The following is a 26,912-nucleotide window of genomic DNA, read 5'->3' as shown; positions in this document are numbered from 1 at the left end:
ACAGTCCTGTCAGCTGCTGCTCCCTGTGTGTGTGTGTGTATGACAGTCCTGTCAGCTGCTGCTCCCTGTGTGTGTGTGCGACAGTCCTGTCAGCTGCTGCTCCCTGTATGGGTGTGTGTGTGTGTGTGTGACAGTCCTGTCAGCTGCTGCTCCCTGTGTGTGTGTGCGACAGTCCTGTCAGCTGCTGCTCCCTGTGTGTGTGTATGTGTGTGTGTGTGACAGTGCTGTTCCCTGTGTGTGTGACAGTCCTGTCAGCTGCTGCTCCCTGTGTGTGTGTGTGTGTGACAGTCCTGTCAGCTGCTGCTCCCTGTGTGTGTGTGTGTGTGTGTGACAGTCCTGTCAGCTGCTGTTCCCTGTGTGTGTGTGTGACAGTCCTGTCAGCTGCTGCTCCCTGTATGGGTGTGTGTGTGTGTGTGTGTGACAGTCCTGTCAGCTGCTGCTCCCTGTATGGGTGTGTGTGTGTGTGTGTGTGTGTGTGACAGTCCTGTCAGCTGCTGCTCCCTGTGTGTGTGTGTGTGACAGTCCTGTCAGCTGCTGCTCCCTGTGTGTGTGTGTGTGTGACAGTCCTGTCAGCTGCTGCTCCCTGTGTGTGTGTGTGTGTGTGACAGTCCTGTCAGCTGCTGCTCCCTGTGTGTGTGTGTGTGTGTGACAGTCCTGTCAGCTGCTGTTCCGTGTGTGTGTGTGTGTGTGACAGTCCTGTCAGCTGCTGCTCCCTGTGTGTGTGTGTGACAGTCCTGTCAGCTGCTGTTCCCTGTGTGTGTGTGTGTGTGACAGTCCTGTCAGCTGCTGCTCCCTGTGTGTGTGTGTGTGTGTGACCTGTCAGCTGCTGCTCCCTGTGTGTGTGTGTGTGTGTGACAGCCTGTCAGCTGCTGCTCCCTGTATGGGGTGTGTGTGTGTGTGTGTGTGTGTGACAGTCCTGTCAGCTGCTGCTCCCTGTATGGGGTGTGTGTGTGTGTGTGACAGCCTGTCAGCTGCTGCTCCCTGTGTGTGTGTGTGTGTGACAGTCCTGTCAGCTGCTGCTCCCTGTGTGTGTGTGTGTGTGTGACAGTCCTGTCAGCTGCTGCTCCCTGTGTGTGTGTGTGTGTGTGACAGTCCTGTCAGCTGCTGCTCCCTGTGTGTGTGTGTGTGTGTGACAGTCCTGTCAGCTGCTGCTCCCTGTGTGTGTGTGTGTGTGTGACCTGTCAGCTGCTGTTCCCTGTGTGTGTGTGTGTGACAGTCCTGTCAGCTGCTGCTCCCTGTGTGTGTGTGTGTGACCTGTCAGCTGCTGTTCCCTGTGTGTGTGTGTGTGTGTGTGTGACAGTCCTGTCAGCTGCTGCTCCCTGTGTGTGTGTGTGACAGCCTGTCAGCTGCTGCTCCCTGTATGGGTGTGTGTGTGTGTGTGTGTGTGAGACAGTCCTGTCAGCTGCTGCTCCCTGTATGGGGGTGTGTGTGTGTGTGTGTGTGTGTGACAGTCCTGTCAGCTGCTGCGCCCTCCGTGGATCTGGGTGATGGTGCCGTGTCTGAGGCTCGCACTGTTTCTGCTGTGACGTGGTCTTCCCATCTGTCAGACAGGGAAGAAGGGGGTGTGGTCTTCCCATCTGTCAGGGAAGAAGGGGGTGTGGTCTTCCCATCTGTCAGGGAAGAAGGGGGTGTGGTCTTCCCATCTGTCAGACAGGGAAGAAGGGGGTGTGGTCGACCTGTTAGTTTTGGAGTGAGCGGTCCTGACTGATGAGCTTTAGCAGAAGGAGGCTGCAGGTTCCTGTCACTTTGAGAAGGAGGCCACGTGGTGAGGAGTCTCTCCGCTAGGGAGCTGGTGTCGGTCGGAGGCAGCGAGGAAACTATCGAACCCTTTAGCGCCTGCTTGACTCTTTAGGGATCCCGCAAGGTGACCTTTCCCTTCCCTCCCTGTCCGTCTCCACCATCGTATTCTTTCTCTCCCTTTTTTTTTTTTAATATTTTGTTTATTTGAAAGAGAGCTACAGAGAGAGGTAGAGCCAGAGAGAGAGAGGTCTTCCATCCACTGGTTCACTCCCCAGACGGCTGCAATGGCTGGGGCTGCGCCAATCCAAAGCCAGGAGCCAGGAGCTGCTTTAGGGTCTCCCCTGCGGGTGCAGGGCCCAAGCACTCGGGCCGTCTTCCGCTGCTCTCCCGGCCACAGCAGAGCAGGATGGGAAGTGGAGCAGCCGGGACCCTGCGGCGCCCATGGGGGATGCAGCGCTGCGGGCTGGGGCTTTAACGCAGCGCGTCGCAGCGCAGGCCCCCATCGTAGTCTTCCCCAGAAGCATGACAAGACTTGTGTTTTGCAGCTGTCATTAGACTAACCCTAACGCAGTCTTTCCCTTTCCGTTGCGGTAGTCCTTGGCGGGACTGTTTCTTTGGGGAGGGCTGATAGGGAGGTCGGTGAGCGTTTCCCAGAGCAGCTGGGTTCCTGTCCGCGGGGAGAGCCCTTGCGGAAGGGCAGCGCTGGCGCCGGTGTCTCTGAGAGGAGCCCTGTGCAGACGGCAGAGGAGGTGGCAGCGGGCGGCCATCGGGCTGCTCCTTCCTGTGGGAACGCACCCGGGCGGGTAGCGGGGCGCTGGGCTGGGAGTGGCGCAGCCAGGGCGCAGGCGGCACTCCCGGGGGATGGCGGTGCCCAGGCGGCAGCTCCACCCCGCTCGCCCCAGCACTGCCCTCCCAGCCTCGCCCTGGAAGAGCAGACGGAGTGTGGGAAGGTGGGCACGGCCTTCCCCGAGGGGCTCACTCACCTCCGCACGTGGGGAGCCCACCCTGAAGGGACGTTGGGCCGCGTGAGAGTGCAGCCGTGTGGCGGCGGAGACTGACGGGAGACCTGCGCTCCGGAAGCTGGGGGCAAGGAGCTCCCCTGCCGGGCACGTGGGGGGGGCATGGCGCTGCCATGGTGCTCCCGATGTGCCGATGGCCGGCCTGCGGTGCGGCCTCAGGACCGCAGAGGGGCCGAGACCGTGCCCTGCAGTGGTGCCCCCATCACCGGCACACCCCACGGCCGGGGAAGGGGTGGGCATTGCCATGGGGTCCACCGAGCGGAAGGACGCTGTGTGCAGCGAGGGCACAGCGCGGCGCGTCACTCCTGCTGTAACCCTGGCGAGCCGCCCGGCTCCTGGACGTGCCGGCCAGTCCTGCAGGCACCTCGCGCCGCGCAGGCTTAGAGGCATCGCTGCCTGCGGGTAGTGGCGGCGTCTCAGGAGCCTTTCCTGTGGTGGAGAATTTACACTCAATGCTGAGGGGGAGGCTGCGTGCCTTTTTTTTTAATTGTAATTTGTTTGCAACTTCCTAGAATGATAGCCCTGGGGCCTGCTCTGTGGGTGAAGCCGCCTCCTGCAGTGCGGGCATCCCACTCCAGCTCCCTGCTGTGGCCTGGGAAAGGAAAAGAAGATGGCCCAAGCCCTTGGGCCCCGGCACTCACCTGGGAGACCCAGAGGAGGCTCCGGCTGTTACAGCCATCTGGGGAGTGAACCGGCAGATGGAAGACCTCTCTCTCTCTCTCTCTCTGCCTCTGCCTCTCTGTAACTCTGCCTTTCAGATAATAAATACATAGATCTTTCAAAGAGGGCATAATGGCCCTTCCCTGAGAGTTTATGGCTGTTTATTACTAATTTGAAGTTTTGTTTTCCAGAGTTCTCTTCAGTTGAGAATGGATGACCACAGCTTGGAAGACGTGAATCCTGTTGTGTTTTTGACTCAAATTTACCTTTTATGGTTGTGTGCAAATCATCCTGTTGGGTGCGGAGGGGACCTTGTCTCCGGGAAGCCCAGCGCCAGTCTGGAGGCCGGAAGGAGGGAGCTTGTGACTGGGATCACTCGCCTGTGTTCTGGATGTCTTGTTGGTTCCTTAGAACAGGCTTTACCATTTTGGTTTTGTAATTGAGAAAACTGAATTTGCATGGGTGTTGAGCTCAGCTGCTGGGCTGACTTGTGGCCCTGGGCTGGGGGCCATTGCAGCCGCCCCCTGTTGCCCTCTAGCCCCTCTCCCCTTCATCCACTCACTCCTTTCTTCTCAGCGGCTCCTGGAGCTGTCGTGGTTCAGAGAGAACCGTGCGTGTCACCCCTGTGGCACGGCGCCTGCTGCAGCGTGTCTGGCTGCAGCTCGGCCCTGCTCTGGGCAGGCCGTGTGACTGTGTGACTGTGAGCGCGCCAGCGGCCGGCGCCCCCTCCTGCGTTCCCGTGTGGTGGTGATGATAGTAGGAGCCATCTCTTAGCCTGGGGAATTAACCACAAAACTCAGTGTCTAGTGCAGAGGGGCACTGAGCGAGCTGTAGAGATGATCATTGTTGTGAGTCTGGGCGCTGCACACTGCTTTGGTCAGTCTGTAGACCTGGGCACACCAGCCAGACCTGTGATTGGCAGGATAATAAAAACAGAATATTAATACATTCTGTGATGGCAGCCTAAGTCAGTAGTTAGTGCTTACGCAGTGCGAACCACATCGAGTCAGAGGCAGTCGTGTTCAGGCTGGGTGGAGGCTGCAGGGCGGTGGCTGTGGCTGTTCTCCTGACCCCCCCCAGCCTCTGCGTTGGGTACTTCCTGTGAGCAGCCGGACCCGTTAGTGAGCGCCTCCTTGTTCTTGTCTGGGGCGGCAATCTGTGGACACAGGTAGTGCCGGTGCTGGCACAGTCCTCTCCTCCTCCCCTCCTCCTCCCCCTCCCTCCCCTCTCCCTCCCTCCTCCTCCCCCTCCTCCCCTCCTCCTCCCCTCCTTCTCCCTGCTCCTTCTTCCTCCTCCCCCCTCCTCCCCCCTCCTCCTCCCTCCTCCCCTCCCCTCCTCCTCCCCTCCTCCCCCTCCTCCCTCCTCCCCTCCTCCTCCTCCCTTCCTCCTCCCCTCCTCCCCTCCTCCGCCCCCCTCCGCCCCCTCCTCCTCCCCTCCTCCCCTCCTCCCCTGTCGGCCCTGGTTCGAATCCCGGCTGCTCCACTTCCCATCCAGGTCCCTGCTGATGGCCCAAAAGCTTGGGCCCTTGCCACCCGCGTGGGAGACCTGAATGAAGCTCCTGGCTCCTGGCCTCTGCCTGACTCAGCCGTGGCCATTGTGGCCACTTGGGGAGTGAGCCAGTGGATGGGGGATCTTTCTCTTGCCCTGTGTCTCCCTCCCTCTCTGTAACTCTTACTTTTAAATAAATAAATGAATCCTTAAAAAAAAGCCGCCGTGGCTGGTGCACCGCGCTGATCCGATGGCAGGAGCCAGGTACTTCTCCTGGTCTCCCATGGTGTGCAGGGCCCAAGGACTTGGGCCATCCTCCACAGTAAATATTTGTTTAAAAATTCATTCTTTCACAGGATTTCCTAACACATTTTCCATGAACTTTTTGAAGATCCTTTCATAATCATGGATTTCCAAATTTTTGGCACCATAATAAGCTTATCTTTTTAAAAAAGATGTATTTACTTATTTGAAAGAGCAAGAGAGAGAGGGAGGGAGGAGATCTTTCTCAGTTTGCTTCACAGATGTTGCAGTAGCCAGGTCTGGTGCAGGCAGCAGCCAGGAGCCTGGATCTCCATCCTGGTCTCCCATGTGAGGGCCAGGGTCCAAAGTACTTGGGCCATTATGTTGCTTTCCCGGGCGCATTGCAGGAGGATACATTGGAAGCAGAGCGGCTAGGACTCAAACCTGCACTCGGATGTGGGCTTTGCAAATGGTGGCTTGACCCTCTGTACCACGACAGTGGCCCCGTAAACGTATCTTTTAGTTTCATTTTTCTGTGAATTCTTTGAAATATCCTCGTACATGGAGTTATTATCCTTAGTTGGAATTCTGTTGTGACTTTTCTCTAAAGGTCAGATTCCAAGTCAAATTAAATTACGCTCATTGAATTTTGGGTCATTATGTGGAAAACTCGCTGCGGTTCCATTCACCTGTGGAATTCCCGCGTGTTTGCATTCGGGGTGGGATTAGGGCTGACGTTTGTTTCTCGCTTTAGCGTCTCAGCAGCTGTGAACCCTGGAGGACCAGACTTGGGCTTTGGAGCCCAGCACATCTGAACTGTGGCTCCGGGTCTGCAGCCGCCTGCCTGAGCAGGCCCTCGGAGCTCGCGGCTGGCGACTGGGTCTTGAGACAGGGCTTAGGGACAGCACCCACTGCACCGCAGGTTACGCAGCGGCGTCAGGTGAGGCCTGCGGTCAGGTGTCGTTGGCTGCTGTTCACACGGCACAAGGTTTGAAGGAAAGACAGGAGGTGACTTGTCCACGGTCAGTAGGCAGACTGAAGGCTGGAAGTCCCGGCAGAGGCGACAAGGAAACATGTGTGAAAAGCGTGGAGCAGCATTTTTCGTGATTTCCTGTTAGAAAAGTGAAGCTTTTTGGAGTGTTGTTTTTCCAATGTGTCATTTTGTTTTCTTTCAGGATTTGGAGTTCCATGGAGTGATGAGATTTTATTTTCAAGACAAAGCTGCTGGAAACTTCGCGACGAAATGCATTCGGGTCTCCAGTACGGCTACCACTCAAGATGTGATCGAGACGCTGGCGGAGAAGTTCCGGCCTGACATGCGGATGCTGTCCTCTCCCAAGTACTCCCTGTACGAGGTGCACGTCAGCGGAGGTCAGTGTGTGCGCACGGTGGGGACACCTCGGCGCCGGAGGCGTCCCCACCGGCGTCTCCACCGTGCGCGCCTGGCTTGCCTTTCTGTGTGGGATGAGGGAGGTGTTAGTTGGCAAAGCTTCTGTGTCAGGGAGCAGCTCCCCCACATCCCTAGCGCTTGCATTGCTTGGAGGTTGGAGTGCGGGTACTGATTCTATGGATGCCTGCTTCTTCAGAGAAAAGTCCAGCGTATCTAAGTCGCTTCCCAAAAACTGATTTTGTTCCTTTTAAAGGTAGAGTTCTGGGGGAGGAGAGAGTGATCTTCCATTTGCTGATTCGCTCCCCAAATGGCCATAATGGCCAGACTGAAGCCAAGGGCCAGGAACTCCATCTGGCTCTCTCAAGTAGTTGGGCCAACTTCGACTGTGTTCCCAGGCACATTCGCAGGGAGCCAGCATGGAAGCGGAGCAGCCAGGACTCGAAGTGGCGAACTGGTGGGATGCCAGCATCCCAGGCAGTGGCTTGACCTGCTGTGCCATGCTGCCCCCACCTTCTTTAAGATTTATTGGGGCCAGTGCTGTGGTGTAGCAGGTAAAGCTGCTGCCTGCAGTGCCGACACCCCCTATGGGCACCGGTTCAAGTCCCAGCCGCTCCACTTCGGATCCAGCTCTCTGCTGTGGCCTGGGAAATCAGTAGAAGATGGCCCAAGTCCTTAGGCTCCTGTACCCCTGTGGGAGACTTGGAAGGAGCTCCTGGCTCCTGGCTTTGGCTTGGCCCAGCCCTGGCTATTGAGGCCATTTGGGGAGTGAACCAGCAGATGGAAGACCTCTCTCTCTCTCTCTCTCTGCCTTTCCTTCTCTCTCAGTGTAACTCTTTCAAATAAATAAATAAATAAATCTCAAAAAAAATATTTATTTATTTGAAAGGCAGAGAGGATAAATTTATAAATTTTTTGTAAGCACTGTGGAAACCTTGAGTAAACTATTAAAATACAGATTACACTCAGCGTAGCAGATGAAGTATTACCTGTGACACAAATCTGGTCTAAGACGTGAGTTCCGTTCACATCGCAGCGGAACTTACGTTTCTTGGTGCTCAGCGCGTGGTCTCTTCACACATCAGAGACGAGCCTGGCGCGCTCCTCGCGTGGGATTCCAGGTGGGGTGACAGCTTCCCAGCCGTGTGGGAGGCAGGCCGAGTTCACTGCGTCAACAGTGCGCTTGCCGATAAAGCAGGTTCTCGATTTCAGGACGCTTCCCCCAAGCTTGTCCTTGTCATGGACTCTGCGCGGTAGGCGACAAGGACGAGGGTGTCTGTCGCTTGACCCCTGGGCTGCCTTGCTGTGCGGTCCGAGTGGCACTGCAGCTTTGGGCATCTGAAAATGGAATGTGCTTTTCTTTTTTTTTTTAAGAAGTTTTTTTTTTTTTTTTTAATTTAAAGTGTTCTAGATTGTAAAAGTAAAATACCTTGTAAGGGGGAAAAACGAAGACATTGAAACAAAAGGAGCAGGGTCCCCCCCCCCCCCCACGGGTGTCCTTCCGCAATGCTGTCTGACTGTGTGCATTGCCAGGGCGCCGCCGTCTGACTGCGTGCGTTACCAGGGTGCCGCCGTCTGTGTGCGATGCCAGCGTGCCAGCCCTCAGTGCTTCGGTAGTTACTCAGGGGCACCGTCAGGCCGAAGGAGACGCGGAAGTGTTGCTGTTGCTGTCGCTGGAGTCGGGTTCTGAGTCTTACCGAGCAGCGGTGTGGTGGACGTTGGAAGTGATGGCACACAGCCTTCTGATGGCGCGTTCCTCCAGGCCTGCCCAGCTGCCCCCGGTGGGCCCCTCAGCTCCTGACCGTATCAAGTGCCACTCAGCCTGCCGGGGGCCAGGGTTGGCTCTCTCCACGTGGCCTGGCCCACGTCACTCTCACACCTGCGGTCAGGCTGGGCTCCTCAGTGGCTGACACACCCACGCTGGAGGCTGAGACCCGGGCCCCAGCCCCCGCTCCAGCCTCGAGACTTCCTGTCTGTAGGACTTTGTTCCATTGGGAACGTGAAAGGGTTCTGCGCTTGCGACAGGTGTCAGAGCCACGAGGACGGCTCTGCGGCAGGGGCGCTGCGGGGCGGGGCTGCGTCCCTGCGTCCCTGTGTCCCTGCGTCCCTGCATCCCGTTGCTCTCAGCCTGTGTGCTGCCTTCAGGGCCTGGTCTTCGTGGTCGCTGTCCGTTCTCTAACACCGTGCTGACCGGTGTGATCTCGCGGCAGGACACTGCCAGCGTTGGTCATGGCAGTTCAGATTGATTCTGTCCTGATTGGTGACTCTGATTTTCTGTCCACGGTTCCAGCCGGTAAAATAACCAGAACGTCTGCAATGTGCTCAGATGCCGCTTCCCTGCCCCGTCCCACGGTGACGGGGGCCCCTGGAAGGCTTCACTGTCTCTAACTCCTCTCTGGGAGCTCTCGCGACCTCTGCCCGTGCCCGGCAGTCTCAGTGTGCGTTGTGGTGTGGATCTCGGCTGTCACCTGGGTGACCTCGGTCAGCACCGCATCAAGTCGTCATTGCCACCCTCGTCGTCGTGATGCCGCCTTCTGCCCTGAGCGGGTGGAGGGCGACCCGGTGTCCTGGTGTAGCGTTGAAGGGGAGTCCCTGCCCTGTCGAGACTCCACTGCCGGGACAGTGCTGTCCTCCTGCCTGCGCGTTTCCTGGGACAGTCGGCGCTGCTGCTCGCCCCGAGTGCTGACCTGTTCCGCGGTCCGTCCTCGTGTTCCTCAAGTAGTGTTTTGTCGTAGCAGCCTCTTATTCAAGGTGATGCTTCTGTAGACGGCTCCTTTAAAAGTGACCCACTTAAACAAGAACCTCACTCTGAAGCGTGAAGTCCATCTCACGTCGACCAGAGTTGCAGTTTCAAGTGTGGCCAGTTCACGAACCGGAGACCTCGCCCCGGACTTGTCCTTGGTTTCCTGTGACACCACGGGAGCTGGTGCCGGCAGGCTGCTCCCCGCGGGCCGCGGCTGGCTGAGGCTGGCGGGCGCGGAGCCTCTCCTGGTCTTGCGCGGCCCTATCTCTGCTCTCGGAGATCCGGCGGTCAGCGGTTGTTCCTGTCTGCGGTTGCTCGTTAGCTGCGTTGCCCTTACGCTCGTCACCGTTGGTGCAGATTCGGGCCGGGTTTTAGGATCCCTGCCATGCACATCACATACTTTTGACCGTCTGCAAGCTGTGGAATCCATTTTGCAGTGCACTTGGGTGGCCCGTGCACTGTCTCCCGCGTGCTAGTCATGCTGCGTGCTGACAGGGACGTGGTGCAGGAGGGGCGGATGCGCAGAGCGGTGCTTGGAGGAGGGCACAGATCCCAGCAGCAGCCAGTCCCTCCGTAAGCACTTCCGTTTCATGACAGCGTTCAGTCCTGACGTTCAGCTGGGGAGATGCCGGCCTGCAGCTGTTTCTGAAAGCTCTCACGTACAGATACTAAGAGGAGAAAGGCCGGACGGGTCACTCAGAGCCGTCTGCAACGGTGGCTTGTGCGACTGGAAGTGCACACATGGTGAATGGATTTCTCCAAGGATTGAGGAAGATTCCTGGGGAATGTAGGGGGAGATGGAGCCACATCCGCCTGCTGCAGGGGTCCTGGGAGGGGGAGGGGTCCCTCATCAGAGCCTCCGCCCTGTGCAGGGGTCCTGGGAGGGGGAGGGGTCCCTCATCAGAGCCTCTGCCCTGTGCAGGGGTCCTGGGAGGGGAGGGATCCCTCATCAGAGCCTCCGCCCTGTGCAGGGGTCCTTGGAGGGGGAGGGGTCCCTCATCAGAGCCTCCGCCCTGTGCAGGGGTCCTGGGAGGGGGAGGGGTCCCTCATCAGAGCCTCCGCCCTGTGCAGGGGTCCTGGGAGGGGGAGGGGTCTCTCATCAGAGCCTCCGCCCTGTGCAGGGGTCCTGGGAGGGGGAGGGGTCCCTCATCAGAGCCTCTGCCCTGTGCAGGGGTCCTGGGAGGGGGAAGGGTCCCTCATCAGAGCCTCCGCCCTGTGCAGGGGTCCTGGGAGGGGGAGGGGTCCCTCATCAGAGCTTCCGCCCTGTGCAGGGGTCCTGGGAGGGGAGGGGTCCCTCATCAGAGCCTCCACCCTGCCGCGGGCCTGCGTTTGCCCCAGGCTGTGTGGATTCTCAGGTCCCTCTGTGGGAAGCACTTTGCGATCAGAGTGCCTGCCAGGCCGCTTGGGTTCTGAATAAACGTGGTGTGCCAAACCTAGCAGCGATGGTGGGGAAGGGAGGGCGCCGCCGGACGCCTTGAGACGGGTGGATCTACACCAGTAGCAAGGACAGTGCCACCGTCTCTGGGTGGCTTGCTGCCTTTTCTTTGTAGGATATAAAAATTAACGTGGTAAGAAGACGCTCGTACGTGAAGCCCCTCTGATACTGACGTTAGTCCTTTGTTTCTCGGTCACATGGGAGACGCTTGGGTTTGTGAAAGAGGCTGTGGTGGGAACTCCGTACTTTTCCCTGGCTCATTCTGCTTCTCCTGTTTTCCAGCTAGGTCTGCGCAGCGTCTGGCACTGTGCGCCAGTGACATTAGTTGCAGTAGAATGTTAGCTAAAACTCAGCTCTCCCCTGCCAGTGGGCGCTGGGGCCCCGCGTGACCACTGCGTGTGGGAGGCTGCGTTAGCGCCTGAGGCCCCCCGTGACCGCCGTGTGTGGGAGGCCCTGTGTGACTGCCGTGTATGGGAGGCCCTCCGTGACCGCCGCGTGTGGGAGGCCCTGTGTGGGAGCCCCCCCCCCCGTGACCGCCATGTGGGAGGCTGGGTCAGCGCTCCGGGCCCCCCGTGACTGCTGCGTGTGGGAGGCCCTGTGTGACCGCCGCGTGTGGGAGGCCCTGTGTGACCGCCGCGTGTGGGAGGCCCCCCGTGACCGCCGCGTGTGGGAGGCCCCCCGTGACCGCCGCGTGTGGGAGGCCCCGTGTGACTGCCGCGTGTGGGAGGCCCTGTGTGACTGCCGCGTGTGGGAGGCCCCCCCCCCGTGACTGCTGTGTGGGAGGCTGGGTCAGCGCTCCGGGCCCCCCGTGACCGCCGCGTGTGGGAGGCCCCCCGTGACCGCCGCGTGTGGGAGGCCCCCCGTGACCGCCGCGTGTGGGAGGCCCTGTGTGACCGCCGTGTGGGAGGCCCTGCATGACCGCTGTGTGTGGGAGGGCCCCCCCCCCGTGACCGCCGTGTGGGAGGCTGGGTCAGCGCTCCGGGCCCCCCGTGACCGCCGCGTGTGGGAGGCCCCCCCCCGTGACCGCCGTGTGGGAGGCTGGGTCAGCGCTCCGGGCCCCCCGTGACCGCCGTGTGGGAGGCGGCCGTGGGCGCCGTCGAGTAACGTGGCTTCTCGTTCGTTTCATGCTGTGAAGAAGAAAGAAGGCTGCATGTGGACGAGAAGCCGCTGGTCGTGCAGCTGAACTGGAGCAAGGACGACCGCGAGGGCAGGTTCGTGCTGAAGAACGAGAACGCCGCCGCCGCCGCTCCGAAGGTGGGTCGGCCGCCCTCCCGGGCCGCGCGGGAGCCTGAGGCTGCCTTAGAGAACTTTCTGGGTTTTTCGAGGATTTATGTACTTTACTTGAAAGAGAGTGGAGCGGGGGAGAGAGAGATCTGCCAAGTGCTGGTTCACTCCCCGAATGGCTGCATGGCTAGAGCTGGGCCAGCCCGGAGCCAGGAGCCAGGAGCTTCTTCCGGTCTCCCACGCGGGAGCAGGGGCCAGCACGTGGGCCGTGCTCTGCTGCTCTCCCAGGCCACGGCAGCGAGCTGGATGGGAATTGGCGTAGCTGGGAGTTGAACTGGCGCCCGTATTTCATGCCGGTGCCGTAATTGGCGACTTCACCCGCTGTGCCCCAGCGCCGGCTCCCCGAGGCTTCTCTTTCTAAACTCTTGTGCCCTCCTCCCGGAAGATACCATGAAAGCCCCCACCCCTTCCGCTTTATCCTTTATTGCTGACCTGTTTGTGTCATCAGTAAACTTGCTTACTGGGGCTGGCGCTGCGGTGAGCAGGTAAAGCTGCTGTCCACAGTGCTGCCATCCCATATGGGCACTGGTTCGAGACCTGGCTACTCCACTTCCCATCCAGCTCTCTGCTGTGGCCTGGGAAAGCAGTGGAAGATGGCCCAAGCCCTTGGGCCCCTGCACCCACCCCAAGGAAGCTCCTGGCTCCTGGATCTGCTCAGCTCTGGCTGTTGCGGCCTTCTGGGGAGTGAACCAGCGGATGGAAGACCTCTCTCTCTCTGCCTCTTTGTAAATCCGCCTTTCAAATAAATAAATGAATCTTTAAAAAACCAAACAAAAATAAACTTACTCCTGTATTGGCTTCCTGCTGCGGCATCAGAAGGCGCATTTGAAGCCTTTTCCGCTCGCGGAAGGTCAGCAAGCAGGTGCTCACTCGGGTCCTTCGGGGGGTGCGATGCTCTGATTCCGAGGCTCCCCGGGGGTCGAGGGTCCAGAATTCCGCACCATCGCGCTGCTTCATGGAATCCTGTGGAGTCCCGATGCACGTGGAAGGAAGTACTCAGTTGGTGTTCAAGCAAGTGGCACTTTATGTAGGAGTTCAGATTCATGAGTGGTAGCAGATGCAAAGGTTAAGAATAACTGAGGAAAACCGGCTAAATCCCCCCCCCCCCCCAACAAGATGGGAATTTGCTTTCACAGCAGGGTTTTTATCTTGTCTGATGTCCGTGCTCCCTGCGCAGGAGTCCTGGGCACACACAGGCTTCCCCTTGGCCTTGCTAGGGCCTGTGCCCCGGGGACGTGTGTGCGCAGCGCCAGCTGTGAGGTGCAGTGGGCGCCCGTAGCTGTGTCTGCACTGTGGGCTCGGCAGTGCGCGCCTCTGGGCCCTGCGGAGCGGCCCTGACGCTGTGAGCTGCTCTGGGGGGCGGGGCTGTAACACCGTGGATGGAGACGGAAGTGGCACCGCTCTTTGTCCCTTGACAACGAAGGAGGTGGGACTTGTTTCCCAGTACAGTAACCATGGCTTTTCTTTCTCCTAATTCTTCACTTTTTAAGTTACACATAAAAAATACTATGGTCCCGTGTCCTTGTCTAGCCGGCCTGTTTTGCAGGTTAAAATATAAATTAAGAATAAGCAGGCAAATCCACAAGTTCTGGAAATAAGTTAGAAATTTTTTGCACAAACGCAGTATCTAAAACTGATTGATACAAGCTGGTTTGCTGTGGTCACTCATGGTTTCTGTTGAAGTGAGGAAGAACGTCTGCGCAGTAGATGATGATTTAGGCTCCAGATGCCCGTGTTTTCATTAGATTCCTTTTATTCAAATCACTTTATGCAAATTACTAGAATTTTATTCATTGAAATTCGGCTTTCATGATTCCCACCACAGTTTTATCAGTGGCTTTGTTGTGTTGCTTGCTTGTTGCTTTTAAATTGAGTTAAGTTTGTCTGTGATGAAATACACAGTCTTGAGTATGCGGTTTGGTTTTGACACATGCAGCCGTGTAGCCGTCAGCCCAGTGAAGATAACGTCCATCCTAGACCTTTCTGTGTCCCGTAGCTTTGTCCTGGGCTAGCAGGTGCCGTGATTGCGTGGTAACTGCAGGGCCGACGTGTTGATAACGTTCCTTTTATCAGAAGGCTCAAAGTAATGGACCTGAGAAGCAAGAGAAAGAAGGCGTCATCCAGAATTTCAAGAGAACTCTCTCGAAGAAAGAGAAGAAGGAAAAGAAGAAGAGAGAAAAAGAGGCCCTGAGACAGGCGTCCGACCGGGAGGACCGGCCTCTCCCCGGGGATGACGTGTGAGTGTGTGCCGCGGGGGCGTTGCTGGAAGCCTGGCCGTCAGGCGTGCGTTGTACTTGGATCCGCTTCTCGCCCTGTCAGGGAGATGACGGGGTGTCACGGACCGGGGTTTGTCGCTGACGGGACCCCCCCCCCCGCCCATGCGTGCGCTCTGGAAGCCCCAGGCACTCCCTGGTTCGCACTGGTGGACGCCCACGCCAGGGGTCTCCTCTGCGGGTCCTCTTCTCGCTTCTGTGGCTCTGGTCACTGAAGGAGCAGTGCTTCCTTTTGTACTTGAGGTGCACTTGGCTCCTGGTCGGAGGTTGGCAAGGCCAGGCAGAAAAGCAGATGTCCCCTTGGCGGGTCCACGGCCCCTTCCTACTGTACACTTTACCCAGGAGGTGTGAGCGCTCTGGCCACAGAGCTGAAGAAGTGAGAGAATCACCGTGTTTTCATTGAAACAGCGGAGACAGCAGAACTGGGCCTTCTGCCTCCTTGGAGCGGGCAGCTCCTGGCCACCGTCTGCGGCCAGCGGTTCAGGCACGGGCAGCTTGCTGTCGGTCGGTACCAACTGCGTTGTTTTCCAGTGCCGCTTCCCTGGCGCTGTAATTGTTCAGTGCCTGTCCGAGCAGCCGACTTCGCTTTGTCTGTAGTAAGGTGCTGTCTTTTCACACACTGAGCCTGTTTGCTCTTGTAAAGCTTGTCTCCCCGCAGTGTAGGTGTTGTTTATGTATTGAGGATGTTAAACAGTTGTCTCTGAATAATGTTTCCTTGGTGTGGACGTGGGATGGCCCGCGAGTCCTCAGCTGTTTCTCCGCAGGGCAGCGTGGCCCAGGCAGTCAATCCCTGAGCACGTAGCACACAAGCAGGGCACAGACGTCTGCGCAGGGAGAGTCCTCATTTCGGAGGCAAACCAAGGACGAGCAGGGTCTAACACTCGGGCTGTCTGATGGTTCTGTGTGTCAGCTCCGTTTAGGAAGTAGTACATTTGGGAAAATGAATTGCTTAAAATGTTCAACTTGACTTTTTTAAAAGTTTACCTGATTTTTAATCAAACTATTTTATTAAAAAATTTAAAAGTACATGTATAAAGCTTAGCCAAGTATAACTGCTTTTTATCTTTACTTTTCAGCTCATCATTGTATACAGTGAGACGGGGTTTTAGTAAAATAGATTTAATCCTCTTTATTTCTCGTTGGAATGTTGTGGTATCGTATCACCCTGTTATCTGTTTTAGGACGACACTGGTAGAAACCGCTAAGCTGTCTCATCTGCCCTGTCCCTTAGAGCTTTCTGGAAAACACAACAGTTAAATAAACTCACACAGTTTAATTACGGTCTCATAGTGATGAGCACCGGGCAGATGGCACAGGACACACTGTTAGGCTGTGGAGGTAGCCGGGTACCTCTGCTGTTTTGACTTTGTGTGATTGGTGGGTGACTGAAGGATGACTGTGTTTACTGGAACGGTGACTGAAGGGCGGCTGTACTTACTGGAGCGGTTACTGAAGGGTGGCTGTACTTGAATGGTGACTGAAGGGCGGCTGTACTTGAACAGTGACTGAAGGGCGGCTGTACTTACTGGAATGGTGACTGAAGGGCGGCTGTACTTACTGGAGCGGTGACTGAAGGGCGCCTGTGCTTTTCCCCACAGTGAGAATTCGCGCCTGGCAGCCGAGGTGTACAAGGACATGCCCGAGACCAGCTTCACGCGAACCATTTCCAACCCGGAGGTGGTCATGAAGCGACGGAGGCAGCAGAAGTTGGAGAAGAGAATGCAGGAATTCCGAAGCTCCGACGGGCGGCCTGATTCAGGTGGGAGCCCGCGTGCTTCTCTGCTCCGTCTGGGGGGGTTTACTTGTCCTTGATGTACGACTGCGCTTTCTAACAAGGTGCTCCCGGCGTGGCCTCCTCACCAGACGCGGGCTTAGTCCACGGTTCCTGCCGGGCATGTATTGCTGGTTGTTTTTTTTCATGTTGGGAAATTTCAGATATACGGGGAAGAGACGAGGTACAGGTTGTGGTCGTTAGCAGCTCGTGTGTCCTGGCTCCAGCAGCATTGCCTCCGTTACCAGGCGAGTCACTGCGTCCGCGGGAGTGTTCTCCTGAATTCTCCTGAAGGACGCTGTCCTGTAACAGCGCAGTGCTGTGACCACGGTTGCAGGAGCTGAACTGACGGTAATTCCTCACCGCTGCTGTGGCCCGGCACCATCGTGGCTCCCCGGGGTGCCTCAGACACTTCCAGAGACTCCAGCGACGCCCGCACCTCTCAGCTGACAGTCGGTTTTTCTGTCTGTCTCTGCTCACCCCCCAGCCTGTGGGAAGCACTCGGTCATTGCTTGCGAATGTCGCTGACCGCGTCGCTTGTCGCTGGTTACCGTTCCCCTCTTCGCCTATTTGTTTCCTGGATTAGGTAAACCCGAAGCCTGCAGCTCTCGAGGAGTTGCCATAGTGTCCTCGACAGGGGACCAGTGAGTTTTAGACCTTTTTAATGGGCTCTTGGATTTAAATGCCGGTGTTTGATCCATTGCTGTCCCTGCCCTCCTTGTTCTGGAATCACCAGCTGGCGACGGGAGTCTCCTCTGGCCGGCCCCTGGGCCTTGGCTGACCCCGGGGCTCTTGGGTAGCCTCCCGTGTGATGGGACGGCCAGTCATCTCCGTTTCCCGTCCAGACCTGTTCCTTTAAACTGTCTTGGCTTTAGAAAGTCCGAGTGTCTTCTGCAGGAAGTCTTGCTTCCTAACCATGTAAATTAGCGTGATTTCTTTCTGTGCTATGTGATCGTGGTGTAACAGTAAGAATTATCCCAGCATCGTGACGCCCGAGCGTTCCACGTTTCCTGAGACTGCCGAGGGGCACGGCGTCCGCTGCACTGGCTCCCGCGGGGTCACCTTCCTGTGTGGCTTTGCACTCAGGTTCTCTTCTAGGGATTTATGTCTTCCACGCTTGGTAGTTTCAACAGCGACCTGCAAGGTAACCAGGTGTGTTTCAGGAGGCCAGCTTTTGTCCCTGTAGGGCAGGGGTCCGTGCAGGCCTTCCGGCCGCCTCCTGCCTTGGCTGTGTGGCCTGGAGAAGGCTCTGTTTCTGAGGGCCGTGCAGATCAGAGCGGTGAAGCAAGTGACTTTACTCTTTGAGCTACAAGTTAGTTTTGTATATTTTTAGTTATTTCACTTAAAACTTTTATTTATCATTAGCTTTTCATTGCAGCCGACGGAAAGAGACTTAACAGAATTAAAGTTTGCTACAAAATAATTTTGCTTGTTAGATAATGGTGTAATGACTTGTTTCAAAAGTGATCCTTACCCTAGAGGGCCGTTCCGCTTTAGTGCCTTCTGCCCCACGATTCCTTTGCAGTGTCACGTTCGGGGGCCGCGAGGCCGACTCGTGCTGTGTGCGGTGCGCCTGCCTGAATACGGCGGACGCAGAGGCTGCCCGTTTGAACGGCAGGTTTGCTGCATAAAGCCTTGCTGGCAGTGCTCTGACCAGAAGAAATGCTTGATTTTAACCCTTTGCTCTCTGAGAACACGCCTGAGCGCCAAGGGTTTTGCCGTGTGCTCAGGTTGTCCGTGTGCGCTGTGGCCTCATGGGCCCCACTGCCTGTTAGCAGCCCCTCCCAGCCCATGTCCACTCACTCACTGTCTCCTGCACCAGAGGCGGGGTAAGGTTTAGGGAGGAGAGCCCCGAGGGGGCGTGTGGGCCTGTGCTGCGTGAGCGCCTCTTCTGGGCTGGCTCCCTCGTGAAGGCACCAGGATTCAGTCTGGGGCCCCACCCGAGTGGCCCTGTCTGGTCCTGCAAACACCGTGGTCAGGTTAATTTCATACTTCATACTTGACCGGAGGACCACACGTCAGCACGTGAAAGCCGTGGGGACACGCAGACGTGGCAGGCAGCTCCAGGGACTGTGGGTGTGGGTACGGGTCGCCCTGCCCCGCCCTGTGACAGAGACGTTGCCGTGTGCTATTAGGTGTCCAGGTAGCCGCTGGCCTGGAGCTTTGCTTCTGCGCCGGCCTTCCCTGCTTGTCCGGAGCCCCGAGTCGTCATCACACTTTCAAGGACGCGTCGTGCTGGATCTGCAGCAGCTGGAGAGGGAGGGCTTCCTGGTTCTGTAAAAACCACACCAGATGCCTGTCAGGACCCGCCTGGTTTCTTTGACACGTGTCCTGTGCTGCTCAGGCAGGCAGGAAATGACGTACAAGCACATGTACCAACAGACAGTACAGGCGTGTGCTGCTGTGTGCCAGACCCGGAGGCGGTGTGCCGCGGCGGCAGTGTGGCAGCGTCATCGGCGGCAGCGTGGCAGCGTCGTCACGGCGGCAGCGTGGCAGCGTTGTCACGGCGGCAGTGTGGCAGCGTCGTCACGGTGGTTCCTGAGCAGGAGTCCCTGGTCCCCGGGGGTGCAGTCGGGTGGCCTCGGCGGGGGTGGGGTGGGGTGTGAGGCATGGTGAAGGTCGGTAGCTTAGAGTATTAGTGTTTATAAGTAAAAGCCGTGTTTTTATAATGCGATGCTTCAGTGTGAATTCAGTGCAGTGTTAAAGGTAAACTAGGAAGTTTCTCATGTCTTCGCTGCCACTGGGTGCACTGCGGTGGGACCGTTCTATGCTCTTCCTTAGTAAGCTGCGGAAGAATTTTAAGCAGGGATTTAGAGAGCTTTCAGTGTAGAGGCTCAGTCCGGGAGGTCAGGTGGAGGAGAGGGAAATGGGCTTGGGAACCGTGATTAGAGGTGGCGTGGCCTTGAGAGGTTGCGTTGCCTGTGAGAGGAGTAAGCGCCCGGCTCAGCCGCGACGTGGGGCCTAGAGGGAGCGGCCTAGGCGGTGGAGAGGTGACACGAGAGCGGCCCCCAGCAGGCCCGGCTTCACGGACAAGCCCTGGTTCCAGTTGTGTGGAGGTGGCTGGGTGGCAGGGCGGAAGGCCTTGTCGGGGGAGCTGGGTTTTCTGCAGTGATCAGATTCGGTGATGGGGGAGAAGGGAGCCCCCGGCTGCCGGGTCAGAGGCGCTGTGCCAGAGCCCTTCGGCAGATTGGGAGACACGTGGCCACGGGAGGCAGCATCGCCAGGTGTGGGTGGAAGTGAGTAAGATGCCAGAGTGGTTAGGAGACTCGTCAGGGGGCAGAGGGCAGAGGGCAGAGGGCAGAGGCCCTCAGAGCAGAAGCAGCCGACCCTCCCAGGTGGGCGTGTCTGTCCCAGGTGGGCGTGTCTGTCCCAGGTGGGCGTGTCTGTAGGATGCCCAGGAAGCTGTAGGAGGCCAAATTTCCTTAGCAGAACTGTTGGAGGTTGATATCCGGGAAGCCACAGCGCTCAGCTTCTTGTTTGTTTTCATTAATAACGTGTTCAGAAAACCAGAGCCCTGCAATCCGCTGTGACTGCCCTGCTCTGGAGTTCATCTGCAGCATGGGCGGGGACACGGCGTCTGCGGGTGCCGCTTCCCCTGAGGATGGCGGCCGGAGACCCTCCTCCCTCTCACCCCAGGTCCCCTCCCCCCTCCCCCCTCTCCCCAGGTCCCCTCCCCCTCCCCCTCCCCCCAGGTCCCCTCCCCCCTCCCCCCTCCCCCCAGGTCCCCTCCCCCCTCCCCCCAGGTCCCCTCACCCCTTCCCCCTCTCCCCAGGTCCCCTCCCCCTCCCCCTCCCCCCAGGTCCCCTCCCCCCTCCCCCCTCACCCCAGGTCCCCTCCCCCCTCACCCTAGGTCCCCTCCCCCCTCCCCCTCTCCCCAGGTCCCCCACCCCTCCCCCCAGGTCCCCTCACCCCAGGTCCCCCACCCCTCACCCCTCACCCCAGGTCCCCTCACCCCAGGTCCCCCACCCCTCCCCTCTCTCCCCAGGTCCCCTTCTCCCTCCCCCCTCTCCCCAGGTCTTCCACCCCTCCCCCCTCCCCCCAGGTCCCCTCCCCCCTCCCCTTTCGCCCCAGGTCCCCTTCTCCCTCCCCTCTCTCCCCAGGTCCTCCACCCCTCCCCCCTCCCTCAGGTCCCCTCCCCCCTCCCCCCTCCCTCAGCTCCCCTCCCCCCTTCCCCCTCCCCCCAGGTCCCCTCCCCCCTCCCCTCTCCCCCCAGGTCCCCTCCCCCCTCCCCTCTCGCCCCAGGTTCTGGTGATGGGATTTGTATGCGCCTCAGCTCATTTTGCTGAACAGCAGTGCGGTGAACCCCCCACCAGCTTTGCCCTGGCTTTGTGGTGTCCTCAGTGTGCAGGGGCCCGAGACGCCCTGGGCTGTCCCGTGTCGGCTCATGACTGGGGCACCAGTACTCGGCCCCGGCACCGCGCGGGTCCCGCCCACACTGAGAAAGGTGTGCAGACTCATGGAGAGTCCCGGGGAGCTGCTGCTGCCTCTCCCTCAGCTTCACGCTGCACCCGCGCGTGCAGAGGTGCTAGGCCCGTGCGTGGGCCGTGTGCCTCGTGTGTTCGCTTGCAGAATGGGCAGCAGTCTGCGGTGAACCCTGTCGGCAGAGCGGACTGGGTCCGTGCCGTGCCGGGAGCTTCACGGTGTTGGCACGTTTCTCCGTGCTGGGCGGTGGTGTCTCCCGTGGCATCGCTGTGCCTTCGGCTTTTCGGACTAAGCCCATCTGAGGTGCTCTGTAGCTGCTTCCTGCCTGTGTGTTGGGTGCCTGAACCTCAGTTCACTAGAACCCAGTCACGGGCTTAGACGGAAGTTCTAGAACGCTCCGCCTGACGTAAGCGAGAGGCTGCCGGGAGCTACCGCCTGCGGCTGTGTCTGTCCTGCACCGGAAGTGGAGTGCCGCTCGGGATCGGGTGGCCGTGGTGCCGCACTGCGTGTCTTAGTCATGCCCGTGAGGTTCCAGCCTTGAAGTTTTTCAGACCAGATAGTCTTTGGAGCTCTGCGGTCTGCAAATTTGGGACCCCCAGGTACTTACCCAGGCATTTAGCGGGAGTAAATCGCTTCAGCAAAGTCAGCCGTCTGGCCGTTGGTGTTCTCTGCAGCGGCTGGGTGAGGGTGTCGGCTTGCTTCTTCAGGGGTCACAGCGGAAGCCCTTCTGCTCTGGTGGTTGGATGGGTTCAGTCTGGAGGCGCTGGGCCCTGTCTGCACGTGCGCTTCCTGTAAGCACCGTCAGGTCGGCAGCTGCCAGCAGAGTGGCAGGTGCCGAGGGAGGGCTGCAGTGAGGCGTGGGGAGAGCCTGCTCCCAGGGCCCAGCTCAAGTGCTGGTCTTGGCTGACTCAGCAGGGTTCAGGAAGCTCTCGGCGACCGCCATCCTCGTGGCGTGTTTTCCTGTGAGTGCTCTCCCCTGCGGTCCCCCTTCCCACTGGAACGCTGCCCTTCGAAGACGGGCGCACGCCCTGTCGCCCCGTTGGGCAGCGTGAGTCTGTGTGTGCTGAGGGTACCCCTGGCCTGGCTCAGCAGATCTGCAGTCACAGCGCTGTCTGGGTGACTTCTTGAAACATCAACATTCTTTCATGTGCGTTAAGCGAGCACATTGCAGTTTGTACCAGACTTATGCAAAGAGAATACAGAGTGGGAGGTGATTCAGTAGCCACAGTGACTGCCAGGAGGTCAGAGCCCACACCGGGGGCTGCAGGGCCTGGCTCTCCGGCTTGGCAGTGAGGATGCGAGGCCTGGAGAAGTCAGAATGTCCCCCATGCACTGTGGCGGTGTGCAGAGGGCCGGCCTCACTTCTCCTCCACTGTCCCCGTGGGGACGGAGCTTGTAGGGCTGATTAAACCTGGGCTGTAAGTGGACTGCAGGGGATGATGCACCATGCATCACAGCTCCACAAGAGAGGACCCTGCAGACAGAACGGAGCACCGCAGGACGGCCCCGTGCCGTGCTCCCACGGGCGCGCAGTGGAGAGTGGCGGTCCCATCTGCCGTCCCTGGAGGGGGCCTGCAGCCCTGCTCTGGAGGCAGAGCCCCGTGAAGAACCCTGGGCGCAGATCTGGGTCCCTGCGATGGCCTGACTGAGCGGGTTCTGTCCCTGGAAGCGGGAGCCAGGTGATCGGGAGGGGGCAGAGGGAAGTGGGCGAGGCGGGGAGGGAGGGTGAAGGAAGCAGCTCTGGAAACTCGGGCGTCCTTCCTGTCTGGGCGCTCTGAGAACGCGAGTCAGGCATCACAGGGCGACGCGTGGCTTGAACGGCGGCCGTAAGAGGCTGTTCCCTGTGGCAGAGGCTGGTGGGCGTCGCGGGCAGGGCTGAGAGCACCGATCGGCGGTTCTGTGCTCTCCCGTGAGCAGCTGCGGCGTCACTTCTCTTACTGGCCCAGCTTGTGCTCAGGGACGTGTGTCCGTTTCTTTCAGGTGGGACGTTGAGGATCTACGCAGACAGCTTAAAGCCAAATATTCCCTACAAGACGATCCTGCTGTCCACTACGGATCCTGCAGACTTCGCTGTGGCTGAGGCGCTGGAGAAGTATGGCCTGGAGAAAGAGAACCCCAAGGATTACTGCCTGGCTAGGGTAAGCGAGTGCTTCACGTGCGTGTCTTATCGGGCCCTGCCCCGTGTCCGGAGTCCGTCTGACGCGTGCCAAGAGTTTGTGTATCAGTGAAGATGTTCCATAAGTCTGTTAGACCTGGGCTGACTTTGTCCCCACTGTGTCATTAGAATCATTAATTGAAGCCATGTGATAAATACATGTAGCAATACAGCAGTCTCTTCTCCATAGTAGAAGTAGTATTAGTTACTGTATAAAATAAGAAAAGCATAAAAGACAAATTAATGAAAATAGAAGTTACCCTGATTCTGCTACCAGTCACCACACACACTATCAGCTTTTTGTTACGTGTTCTTCCAACTTGTTTTTCTTAATAGGTCACTAAATTTTATTTTCAGTAATGTTAGCAGTCAGGTATAATTTCTTAGAGATAAAAAATTTCTTTGGTTCTAGTACTCAAGAAATACAGCAGCATTTTGTGCCCCAGAATTGCTTGGGTAGCACTAAGTAGGATCAGGTGGTATCGTACTGTAACATAACCTTGAAAATTCTTAAACTCACAAGTTACACTTCTTTATGAGCAGTGTGTCTCCATCAGTCTTTAGCTGACATAGATTTTATTTTTTTAAGATTTATTTATTTGACAGGTAGAGTTACAGACAGTGAAAGAGAGACAGAGAGAAAGGTCTTCCTTCCTTTGGTTTGCCCCCCAAATGGCCACAACGGCCAGAGCTGCACTGATCCAAAGCCAGGAGCCAGGTGTTTCCTCCTGGTCTCCCATGCAGGTGCAGGGCCCAAGCACTTGGGCCATCCTCCACTGCACTCCCGGGCCACAGCAGAGAGCTGGACTGGAAGAGGAGCAAACGGGACTAGAACCGGTGCCCGTATGGTATGCCGGCGCTGCAGGTGGAGGATTAACCTAGTGTGCCACAGCGCCGGCCCCTGACCATAGATTTTAAAGCAAGGATGTCTCCCATTCTCTTCTCTTAGCAAGTGATTGTTGAATGCTAAAATCGAGTGACTACTTGTTTTACTTTTTCTCTCTGAAATTATTGAGAAATGAAATAATGCTGTCAATTCTGAGGTTCCTGGCCTCTGTGACCCAGTCTTCCCCTGGGCTGCGTCCCCAGGCAGATGTGGCCGCTGTCTTGTGGAATGTGCAGCACGTGCTGCTCTCCGCTTGGCTTCTGGGAGTCGATGTGAGGGGTCCACTCTCCTGCTGACGGACGTTTGTGCTGTCCCCTGCTCAGCTTGGCGCCTGCAGATGGAGCTGTGTGTGCGACATGCACAGGTCTCGGGAAGCGCTCAGCACCGCGAGCGTCAGTCCCGTGGGAGACCTACATGCCATTTAGAAACTATCAAACTGCCAGTGTAGGTCTGTGTGTTGCTTTTAAAAATTGCTGTATTCTAGGTTATTTTCATTTGCATACGAATTTGAAAGCCGGCGTGTCAGTTTCTGTACTTGTGACGGGGGAGTTTTACATCTGTGGTTGGACGTGGGCATCCTGTGCCAACAGCGTTCTATCCCAGTCTGGGCAGAGCGTAGCTCTTGTTTTCTGCCTGTAGGCCTCTCAGCCGTGTGGCCAGCCAGGTTTGTGCCTTGTCTGTCAGCTACAGGTGGAAATAAGTGGAAGACGCTGCTTTGCTTTGCTTCGTGCTGAAAAGCAGAGAAATTAAATTTTTGGGGGGAAAGCTAGTAGATGCATAGTTTTGTGAATGTGGTCGTGTTCGGCCGAAAATGGATGGAAAAGAAGCGCTTTTCTCACATTCGAATGACAGATAATAAAAGTAGCAGTGCACAAGAGTAGGGGAGAGAGGAGTGTGGGGTTGGTGGAGCCCTGCGGGCTGAGTGTGGCCTCCGTCCAGCAGCCCAGAGAAGCTTGGGGGGAGGGCTGCCGAGCCCCTCCCAGGAGGTGGGGGGCGGAGGCGTGGGTGTTGCTAAGGCAGTGCCAAAGCCAGGCTGAAAAGAACAATGCTGCGTGGTTGAAAGTCTTGGTGGAAGTGGGGAGCCCCTCCAGCCCTGCTCTGTCCCGGCTGCTGTATCACGTGTCCAGCTGAGCCCAGGGAGAGGCTGCAGTGGGGCTGGGCATGGGTGTCGATGGGAGCCCCTGGGCTGCGAGGTAGCAGACAAAACAGAGAGCACAGGTCCTTGCTGAAAACAGGAGGTGCCACAGCAGGGTGTACGCCGAATATTCACAATATTCACGGCCAGCTTGACAAATCGCTCCCAAAGCACTGGCTCCCAAGAGGAGGAGGGCCTGTGGACATTCTGCCCGGTGACCTCACTCTGAGAGCTCCCAGCAGCATAGAGGTGACATTCCACTTGCTGGGGACTTGCTGTGGTGAGTGACTGTGTGGCCAGGGTCCAGTGACATTTGACACACACCTTTGAAATGCAGACAGACAGCGCAAGAAACTGGGGAGAGCATTTCAGAGCCTGACAGCTCAGAGACTGGGGGTGAGGACGAGGGTCGCGCTCCACGAGGAACAGGCAGAGGAAATTAAAAATGTAAGTACATGAGCGGTAGAGGGGGCAAATGTTGAGATGAGCGTGTGGAAGATACATACGGAGGAAAAGAAAAGCAGGTACAAGAGAAAAAATTTAGATGACTCTTGTAGAATCTCTTGGCACTTAGTTGAAGCAGAGCCAGTCAGAGAAAACAGGACATGGAAAAGGATGTCAGTGCAGTGGTGACGCCGGCTGCCCCGTGGCTGTGCAGTGGTGACACCGGCTGTCCCGTAGCTGTGCAGTGGTGACACTGGGCTGCCCCGTGGCTGTGCAGTGGTGACACCGGCTGTCCCGTAGCTGTGCAGTGGTGACACTGGGCTGTCCCGTAGCTGTGCAGTGGTGACACTGGGCTGTCCCGTAGCTGTGCAGTGGTGACACTGGGCTGCCCCGTGGCTGTGCAGTGGTGACACCGGGCTGTCCCGTAGCTGTGCATTGGTGACACCGGGCTGTCCCGTAGCTGTGCAGTGGTGACACTGAGCTGTCCCGTAGCTGTGCAGTGGTGACACCGGCTGTCCCGTAGCTGTGCAGTGGTGACACCGGGCTGTCCCGTAGCTGTGCATTGGTGACACCGGGCTGTCCCGTAGCTGTGCATTGGTGACACCGGGCTGTCCCGTAGCTGTGCATTGGTGACACCGGCTGTCCCGTAGCTGTGCAGTGGTGACACTGGCTGTCCCGTAGCTGTGCATTGGTGACACCGGGCTGTCCCGTAGCTGTGCATTGGTGACACCGGGCTGTCCCGTAGCTGTGCAGTGGTGACACTGAGCTGTCCCGTAGCTGTGCATTGGTGACACCGGGCTGTCCCGTAGCTGTGCAGTGGTGACACTGAGCTGTCCCGTGGCTGTGCAGTGGTGACACTGAGCTGTCCCGTAGCTGTGCAGTGGTGACACTGGGCTGTCCCGTGGCTGTGCAGTGGTGACACTGGGCTGTCCCGTAGCTGTGCAGTGGTGACACTGGGCTGTCCCGTAGCTGTGCAGTGATGACACTGAGCTGTCCCGTAGCTGTGCAGTGGTGACACTGGGCTGTCCCGTGGCTGTGCAGTGGTGACACTGGCTGTCCCGTAGCTGTGCAGTGGTGACACTGGGCTGTCCCGTAGCTGTGCAGTGGTGACACCGGGCTGTCCCGTAGCTGTGCAGTGGTGACACTGAGCTGTCCCGTAGCTGTGCAGTGGTCACGCTGGGCTGTCCCGTAGCTGTGCAGTGGTGACACTGAGCTGTCCCGTAGCTGTGCAGTGGTGACACCGGCTGTCCCGTAGCTGTGCAGTGGTGACACTGGGCTGTCCCGTAGCTGTGCAGTGGTCACGCTGGGCTGTCCCGTAGCTGTGCAGTGGTGACGCTGAGCTGTCCCGTAGCTGTGCAGTGGTGACACTGGGCTGTCCCGTAGCTGTGCAGTGGTGACACTGGCTGTCCCGTAGCTGTGCAGTGGTGACACTGGCTGTCCCGTGGCTGTGCAGTGGTCACGCTGGGCTGTCCCGTAGCTGTGCAGTGGTGACACTGGGCTGTCCCGTAGCTGTGCAGTGGTCACGCTGGGCTGTCCTGTATCTGTGCAGTGGTAATGCTGGGTTATCCCATAGCTGCAGATGTTTTAGTTTGAGGTTGAAAGGCCTGCCAGCTGATGGTACAGTTGCTTTTCTTTTTCTTTTTTTTTCTTTTTTTTTTTTTTGACAGAGTGGACAGTGAGAGAGAGAGAGAGAGACAAAGGTCTTCCTTTACTGTTGGTTCACCCTCCAGTGGTTGCTGCGGTCAGCTCACTGTGCTGATCTGAGGCCAGGAGCCAGGTGCTTCTCCTGGTCTCCCATGTGGGTGCGGGGCCGAAGCACTTGGGCCA

At 57.9% G+C, this 26,912-nt stretch overlaps 1 protein-coding gene across 26 annotated transcripts in view; it reads left to right on the top strand.

Annotated features, from left to right (window-relative positions):
- The window catches only part of AFDN (afadin, adherens junction formation factor), a 145,433-nt gene that overhangs the window by 40,185 nt on the left and 78,336 nt on the right, over positions 1–26,912 (top strand). For 16 of the 26 annotated variants that reach the window (XM_089332449.1, XM_051841910.3, XM_089332446.1 and 13 more), the window contains exons 2-6: positions 6,326–6,521; positions 11,851–11,969; positions 14,073–14,236; positions 15,871–16,031; positions 22,446–22,603. In XM_089332449.1, the coding sequence (XP_089188575.1) occupies positions 6,326–6,521; positions 11,851–11,969; positions 14,073–14,236; positions 15,871–16,031; positions 22,446–22,603 (798 nt within the window). Of the gene's footprint in view, positions 1–6,325; positions 6,522–11,850; positions 11,970–14,072; positions 14,237–15,870; positions 16,032–22,445; positions 22,604–26,912 lie in introns of those variants that run through there. The other 10 variants (XM_089332450.1, XM_089332447.1, XM_070074581.2 and 7 more) reach the window with 2 other exon arrangements.

This window comes from Oryctolagus cuniculus, chromosome 5 (assembly GCF_051225735.1).
Source record: "Oryctolagus cuniculus isolate XC-2025 breed Fujian yellow rabbit chromosome 5, ASM5122573v1, whole genome shotgun sequence".
Taxonomy (NCBI): domain Eukaryota; kingdom Metazoa; phylum Chordata; class Mammalia; order Lagomorpha; family Leporidae; genus Oryctolagus; species Oryctolagus cuniculus.
This window is presented reverse-complemented; position numbering and strand designations above follow the sequence as displayed.